The sequence below is a fragment of the Fulmarus glacialis genome, unplaced genomic scaffold (genome assembly GCF_000690835.1).
Source record: "Fulmarus glacialis isolate BGI_N327 unplaced genomic scaffold, ASM69083v1 scaffold4385, whole genome shotgun sequence".
Lineage (NCBI taxonomy): Eukaryota > Metazoa > Chordata > Aves > Procellariiformes > Procellariidae > Fulmarus > Fulmarus glacialis.
The window spans coordinates 1-8,509 of record NW_009214761.1 but is presented as its reverse complement, the minus strand read 5'-3'; the positions used below and the strand labels follow the sequence as shown (position 1 = coordinate 8,509).

At 41.8% G+C, this 8,509-nt stretch overlaps 1 protein-coding gene across 1 annotated transcript; it reads left to right on the top strand.

Moving 5' to 3' along the window:
* Positions 1-1,027: 1,027 nt before the first annotated feature.
* CCDC173 (coiled-coil domain containing 173) lies at positions 1,028-6,725 on the top strand (the record flags this gene model as incomplete). Its single annotated transcript, XM_009578675.1, has 9 exons — positions 1,028-1,254; positions 1,549-1,722; positions 1,825-2,018; positions 2,969-3,125; positions 4,117-4,256; positions 5,096-5,288; positions 5,868-6,026; positions 6,190-6,363; positions 6,540-6,725. Coding segments are annotated over 9 exons (1,604 nt in total), but the record flags the coding sequence as incomplete, so codon positions are not given.
* Positions 6,726-8,509: the final 1,784 nt, after the last annotated feature.

Genomic DNA, 8,509 nt, shown 5'->3' with positions numbered 1-8,509 from the left:
CCTGTCCCCATGTCCAGGGTGACTCTCCCCAAACCTCCCCCTGCTCTCCCAGCTGCAGACAAGGGGACAGGGTGTTTCTAGAATTGCCTGGAAAGAACTAACCTGAAACCAGTGGAGGTACAGTATCATCCGACAGCTGGAAGTTAAGAGAAAAACTGGGTGCCTGGCAGTTCCCTGTCCCTAGGGAGCACCGTCTCAGTGTACGTTTACTTTTGGCAAGGCTACCTTCACCGTGGACAGAGGGAGAAGATCAGGTCTGGTCCCCACTATAAGACAAACAGATTAGCAACCGCATCTGAAAAACAGACTTTGACATAAGTATCGCTGTAAGAGAAAGTCTCCTTATGTTTTAGACACGGCATGTCAGTCTGCTGCAAATCATACGAACAAGTAGAATTTCTAACAGGACACCCCTCCATACTGAGTGCCATTTCCTTCAAAAATACTGGTGACAGTTTGAAGGGCGTTTCACAAAACTTAGGAAACTGTATTTATGCATGCACATGTGTATGCAAGCCTAATACAAGAAAGAAATGCTAATCTTTCCAACAAATCAAGAAACTGTTCTACAAGCCAAATCTATTTTAGTAAATATGATGAGTGCGCAGGACAAGGGTGGTAAGGCACAGCCCACAAACTGCTGCCTCATCCAGCCAGAAAAACGGCTTCACCAATATCCCCCTTTTCCTTTTGGGAATGCTCCCTGGTCCCGGCTGTTCTCAGGATCATGCCCAAGTACTGCCTGGAAAGTGTTAGTTACCACAAGCCAAACCTGTACATACAAACAAACAGGGATGGGGACATACAAACAGTTAAGTCATTCAGCCACAGCCCAAGTACACACACTAGCCATAATTAGACTACAGATACAGACACCCTGTCTTAGCTCTGGGGTACTGGGATAGGGAGAGAACCTGTTGGGATAACTTAGTGTTGTTACTATGCAGGAATTCAAATCCTGATACAGGTTTGAATATAGGATTTTCTGATATCAAGTAACTCAGTATCCTTTCTTCCCTCTGCACAGCGTCACATCATTTAGAAGAAAATAATGTTCTAGATGGATATTTTCTTCCAAATGAAGTAGATCTTCATCAGGTGATTGTATTGCCAAAAGCAGAATGGGAAAGGATTCAGGGCAATATTGGCAGCAGAACTAGAGAAGCAGCACGCATCCTTGCTGAGAAGAAAGAACGGGAAGAAATGCACTTACGCTCCAAAGCGGCTGTAAAAGACTGGCCCAATACCATTATGGTAAGTACAAGATACATTTGTAAACAAAGGGATTCATTTTCATATATGCAAAACCACCCATGGTAACATTTCTAGCTGTACTCCCTTTGTTTAACATTTGCTTTTAAATATGTATTTTAATTAAACTCCATTTAAATACATTTAACATCTAACATCAACATTTAAATTTTTTAATTAAAGCTAAAATGCAAAATTAAAAAAAACCCAAACATTGAGTACATCACCTTCAAAATGGTTTACGCGTTTTTAATCCATGTGCTTTAAATGTTATTTCTACTTTTATCTGCACTGTAGGGCCTGGCACAACGGAAACTTAAAGCCAAACAATTACGTGAAGAAAGGGAAGAGGAGGAAAGAAAGTTACTTGATTTGGAAGAAGAACAGTTCCAAGCAGCAAAACGGAAGGAAGCTATTGATAAAGCAAAAACCTACCTATACTATCAGAATGAAAGAGTGAAAGGGTTGCATGTTTGTTGACAACTTATAATTTTTAAATTGAAATTGTACTGAATTTCTTTCAGTGTTCAGACACTTCTGAACATGCAAATTACTTTAAATGTTCTCTTGCAGAGTGCACTTCTACTTGCTGAGGTCCTAAAAGAAAGAGATGCTCAAGTTGAATTTAAAAAGTTAAAGTCAGATGTTAACAAAAAGAAGGATGAAGAAAAGGAACATGAACGTAAAGAAACTATTCTCAGAGAGCAAGAAAAGGCACATCAGCATTATATGAATCAACAGGCACTACGCAGAGATCAGCTGGAACAGTAAGTAATAATTAATCAAAAGTAACCCTACTTTATTATTTACTTTAAACTCTCTTCTTGCAAATACATTCTATAAGGTTTTTACAGAAGCTTACTAATAATTTGATTCACAAATGGGACACTTTAAAAGACCACAAAAGACACAAAAGACCTTGCACAAAAGGGAAAAGCTGTGATATACAGTGTCTTTTATTTGCCAAGTCTGCATGTAAAATCGCCTCTGGTAGGCATCAATAGGTTTTAGTCAAATCACTATTCAAAAGTTGTTACTGAAAGTGTATTTTAACTCAGTTTTGGTCCCAGAAAAGGAAAAGGTTAAACCAGATTTTCCATTTGCCCATAACTAGATTCCAGAGAACACATCAAGAGAACGCATCACTGCCACCTCCATTCTTTCTCTCAGCTCTTACAGAAACCTTATGGAGGGGTCCCCAATGGTATTTATAGGACTGGCCCTGGTGGTCTGATAGAAGAAATCAAATGCCCTGAGGCAGAGGAAGGGTTCAAAGTCTGGTCTCACATATTCCAGGTCCAACACATAAACCCTTGCAGAACTTGGTATAGAACACTACTAGTTTAAGATGTTGCCTGCATGCCCAGAAGGAGAAGCATAGATACGGTGGGACTTACTGGGGAAATCTTGTTCACTGAGGATGCTGCGGAGATAGGCCAGAACGTTACGAATGCAGTGGTGCTAACGGGTCATCCAGATAAAACTTGTTACCATTAGACTGTGATCTGTGAGCATACCATAGCTGATTTCTGGTCAGAGGATTGAGGGTTACCATTACAAACAATGATGCTATTTTTCACCTCTGATATTCTACCCACCTTCAATTCAAAGTATTACATCCTTCAGTGCAAGGTACCTATGGTTATGCAGAACCCCTATCTGTTCATTACTTCATGTGATCCCTAGCCCATTTATTCAACTCCTTTTTCTGATTCAGAATAAAGGAGCACAAGCATCAGGCAGATCTGGCCAAGCTAGAAGACAAAAAGGAAGGAGAACAAATACAGAGATTGAACCAATTGTACCAAATGGAAATTCAGAGAAGAATGGAAAAGGAACAGGAGGAAAAAGTTGAACGCCAGAGGCTGTATCACGTAAGTAATGGGAAAGCAGAGTTCAAAACGCTTGTTTCACCTTGGCTGCCTGGAGTGAAACGATAGCATTCATGTATCTAACTGGGCCTACTGGCAACAGGAGGTTCGCTGACAGCTTGAGTAGCATTGGATCATATGCTACGGGATCATATACCCTGCCAGTTGCAGGCCATGTCTTTCCTCTATGCTTTTGAGAAAGGTCTCTTGGAGGCAGGTCCCTTCTCTTGGCTGAAGGGACATTGGCACCTGATGCTTTGATGTCTATGATTAAAAAGTTTGCTGTAGACATCAAGGAATATTCTCCTTGACTTGAGAACTGGATTTAAGTTCCACATACCTACTGGTTTAAGCCCATTTTTCTTTGTTAGGAAGAGCGAATAGCCTGAGTCTGAACATAACAGTGTCTTTTTAACTTGTCTTTCCCTTTATGATTGGAGAGGTTTTGAAATTTAGTCAAGATGTGCTGCCTTCTCTCTTCACCTTTAAAGGCATCTTGCTAAATGCAATCTAGAAACGCTTCAGAACAGTTCTGGCCAGCATACAAAAGACAGTTGGTTTTTTACATAAAATTATAGAAAACTTTTCTTCAGCTATGATTTGGATTAAGCTCTCAGACTGGGAGCACAGTCTGTGTATGTGTTGGTGGGAGCTGCACAGTCCCATTCCTTTCAACATCCCCCTCTCCCACGTGTGTGAATGGGAGCAAGGGATAATGCTCACTACATTGCATAGCAAATTGTTTGTGTAATGGGCTGGAGAAGCAGCTGTTCGATGCTCAATTCCCCTTCTTCCTCATATCTACTATCTCCTCTTTGTGGACGTTTGAACAGGGAGGCAGAAGTAAGTGGAAGTACTGAGAATCCCTTTCCTCTCTTATTTCTTTGAAAGAAACACTAAGAGAGAGAGTAGGGAGTGATTCTTTTAAGTTGCTACCCCAGGCCCAGATTTTCTATACTTCATCCGTTATCTGGGGACCATTTTGCCCATGCAGGAGCATGTAACTGACCAGAAAATGATCAAAGCAGTAGAGGAACAAAAACAAATGGAAGAAGATGATCGGATTAAAGCTCATTTTAAAGCAAAGGAAACTATTGCCAAGCTGGTAAAAGAGAAAGAAGCTGAAATGCGTAGGTAGGTACAAAGCTAGAGTATAAATTGTAAATAAACTAAAATTTATACTGTAGTCATATTCAAATCTTTCAGACTGATGATGTAACACAAACTACAGTTATTCTAAAAATTAAATTCTACTGATAGGGAGAGTAAAGAATTCAGGAGAAGAAGGAAATTCTTTCACAGGTTCCTTAGTAATAGGTATGTGCTGGAGCGATCTCTCTGCCCTTCAAAGTACAAAGACTTACAGAAGTGCAAAGCTCTACACCAGTGTGTTGGGAACAGTGATTTTCCATATGGCCTACCAAGCCTCCACCTCCTCAACAATTAAAAACAATTAAAATCCTTGATGAAAGTATTTCTGGGCATAAACTATATTTGCCTGAGTCAGATCAAGAAAAATAATGTGACTTCTTAACTAGGCACCTATATTAATTAATTACATCGGGTTATTATTAAGGGAAGATGGTTTACCAATTTAACAGTGAGGGTACAGCATGTAGATACCACTGAGCCAATGCAAGAGCTCCCTTCTCTTCCTGCTTCTGGCCAACACTCCCTCCATTTCCCTCCTGATGGCAAGATGCTAGGCAGACTCCTCCCAAGTGATCCAGCTCATTATTGCAACAGAAAGCTAGTGTTACAAGAATACAGGGAACATTTATTTGCTAAATCAGATAATTTAAAAAAAATAAAACAGGAGGAACACAAGGAGATCAAGGAGTTGGGTGGGTGGTCTGGCCTGTGTGGCAAGTGGAAAGAGTAGAAGCAGGATTGCTGAGTTTGGTAGCAGTAATGCTTCAGGTAGACCCAGGTGTGTACCCTGGTATGTCATGGTAGCTCATGTTCTTCTGCAGACTAACACAGGAACATCAGGACAAAATCGTTAGCCAATTAGCTGTACAAATGAATGAGGCATTAAAGAGGGAAGATGATCATCTTGCTAGAGACATTGCAAAAAAAGAAGCTGAACAAGAAAAAAAACGCAAAGAGAAAGAAGCAAAAGAAAAGGCAGCCATTGAATCTATTGCTGAACATAGAGCCACTGTGGTAAGAAACCTAGCCTGTTCTTATTCCTCTGTCTGTCATATACTTGTACTTCTGAATACCTTTTAGAAACACCATCGATTCCAGCACAGTTGTCTTGAGTGAGACGCACATGCAAGTTCTCACTTAGCAGCTGCCTCTCGTATTTATCATTTATAGATTCAGAACTAACTCCTTAAGAAAGGTGCAAGTGGTACATGTGATGATCCTCTCTCAAAAAATTAGAGTTGGAAGGCTCTAATAATTGTTGGTAATTTGTCCAAACATTTTCCAGACAGATCTGCTGTCCAACCGAGGAGCCTGGCCCAGATCACAGCTGGTGGCTCTGGTGCCATGCACGAGCATGCTTCATCAGCTCCGCTGACATCTTTCCTGGGGTCTTCTCTCCCTCTCCCGCTTCTGTGTTGGGCGCACATCTGCCAGGGCTGCTGAAAAGCCTGGGCTTGGACACTGGCCAGCCACAATGACTGTGCTTATCAGAACACTGATACACGGCTGCTTTTGCTGAAAGATATGACTTTCAAACTAGCAGGTAGCTCCTTGGTTAACCTTTTTTATTTATTTTGTAAAATACAGATGAAGATGAAAGTGGAAAAGGAGAGAGAGGAAAAAGAAGAGGGTAAAAAAGAACTTAATGAGTTAATGGAAAAGAACCGCATCTACCTGGAAATGGAAAAAGCCAAGAAACAAAGACAACGTGATGCAAACATGGAAGTACAGAAAATTCAGGTCCAGCAAATGGTAAGCAGAGCTGTACCCTGTCAGCCCCTTCAGAAAGAAGCACGCATCTAAACCAACAGCACTAGCTCCTGCCTGAGAGGAAGAGAGGGAGAAGCAGCTTGCTGTGTTTTGTTTGGGGCTTTTTGTTTGTTTTTGTCTTTTTTAAATCATGTATGCTCCACAGTGCATACAGAGCAGTGGTGCAAGTCAAGGCTGGTTTGCAATGACAGATCACATCCTGTCCTGTACCATTATGTACCACTACTGCTGCCCTCTTGTATCTTCTGGGCAGGTCACCAAAGAGCAGCAGCTGATGCTGATGTTCACTCAGCTATTCAACGTACCCTTTTTGTGGGGGGTACGGCAGGGGGGAGAAGTGGGGGGGGGTGATATTTGCCAAGTATCAAAACCGCAGATCTACTGTAAGCTTTTACCCTCTCTAAGTTTTAACGGATAGTTATGTTGTGAAAGAAATACTAAGCTTTTTTATTCCCTTTTCTTCATCAGGCTGAAAAGCAGGCAAAAAAACAGCAGGAAAAGCAAGCAGATTTGGACTATGATGCTCAGAGAGAGGTTATTGCACTTTGTAAGGAACATGAATTTCAGAGCTATGCAAAGCAAGTAATTGAATCAGAGTCCAAAACTACACATCATCTTTATCCTCTTCTCAAAGCATCCAAAGATGGAAGAGGACTTGGACATGGGTCATTTTCCAGATGAAGAGAAGGAATAAATACTAGTTTTCAAGCACAGGATGGTGCTGGGACCCAGTTACCTTGTTGTAGCTGTACTACTGCTCAAGAAGTTAAAAATAAGAAATAATATTGAGACTATCCAGCAAGGAAAGGCAGAAGCAGTTTTCATTGGTCAAAAAAAAATCTTTTGGAACCTTATAGGCAGAGTTAAACTGTGAATGATCTACATCAAATATAAGCTATGAATCTGGAAGTCCATTTGAAAAAAAAAAAATTGCCAGAGGACTGGTTATATTCCCCAAAATCCCCAGCTTGTATTTAATAAAAGTTAATTATGTAACACATTCCAGCCAAAAGCTCACTATTACTGTTATATTTTTATTATTCATGATTCTAAAAATTCACTGTCCCAGGATTTTTTTTGTTTTCAGGCCCAGGATACAAATTCCCAGCGCAAAAGGTCACATTTTTCACTATCCCACTTCCAGTTAATTATTCCCCATAATAGAAAAAAACAAAACAACACAACTTTACAGAATCTACAGAGGAAGAAAAAACAACCTAATACGTGTGAAAGTTAGGATAGCTATGGTACTGCAGTTTTTATAGCATTTTGCAACTACCTCTCTAAAACAAATGTCACGCTATAAATTAGTTATATATATGAAAATACAAATGTGATTTGATCACAGCCCTTAAAAGGTCACCCAGGAGGCAAATAGGTCCCAATATAGCTGTAAATAGCTCCTACCAAAAGAGCATGGCAACAAGAACAACATAGTTGGATTGTTCTTTCAAAAAGACTAACAATGATTCAGTCTGCGGTAAACAGATCTGGATCTAAAATTGTTTCTCAGATTCCGCAGCTGACTTACTCTCCAACACCAAAGTCGCACATCTCACTCCTTAAGCTTAGTTTCTTTGCTGAAATTTTACCATCATGTTCCTGCCTTGGACAGAGTTAGGATTTCCTGTAATGACCTCCTCCACGAGTATCCTGGGCTCTAAACAGGGTATCCCCCCTATTCTGGGGTCCACTGAAAACAAAGAAACTTGAAGCTTTGCTTTGTTGCACACAACCTTCTGTTCCAGCCCCCCAGCCACCAGTCTCTGTTGGCCAAACTAGAAAATGATGCAAGTTCTAGAAAAAAAAAAAGAGAGTTTTATACAAAGGACGCTTGACAATATTTTAGTTTGTAAAACGGGTCTTTTGTGTGCCTTCAAGGTTTTAAGCCCGGCTTCTGATAGCAACAGGCTTTGAAGAAAGCACAAGTCTTTGAGAAGATGGGAGGCTACACTGGAGGCGAGGTCCCTCCGGCAAGCTGAGGGCCAAGCAGAGCCGGTTTTACCTCTCCTACAGTGTAAAACAGCTGGATGTAAGATGGATGTACTTCATAAGTGCAGCAGTAACCTCCTCGGGGAGTCTCTTTTGGAAGGAGGGGGAGAACCGACCTCCTCCCTCATCCAGCGCCAAGGGCCTTCCTCCGGGAAAGCAGCGCTCAGGGGACACCTTTTAAGGTCAGGTAATGGATAAAGGCGAGTCTCCAACAACCCCAGCTACAGGCAGGCCTGGCGGGGCGAAGGTTACGTGCGAGACGCAGCAGCCCACAGAGCCAGGCCGAGGCAGAACGCCTCACAACCGGCCGCGCAAAGCAGTGGCAAACCAGCGGAAGGAAAACCCGCCGCGGTCGGAGCAGAAAGAGAGAGGTAGAGGGGGGCGGTACAGCCTCTCACCGGGTACAGCCTCGCTACAGGGTATTTCACGAACGGGCTGCGGAGGAGGGCGGCTCCCGCACGCGTGCGGCCGGC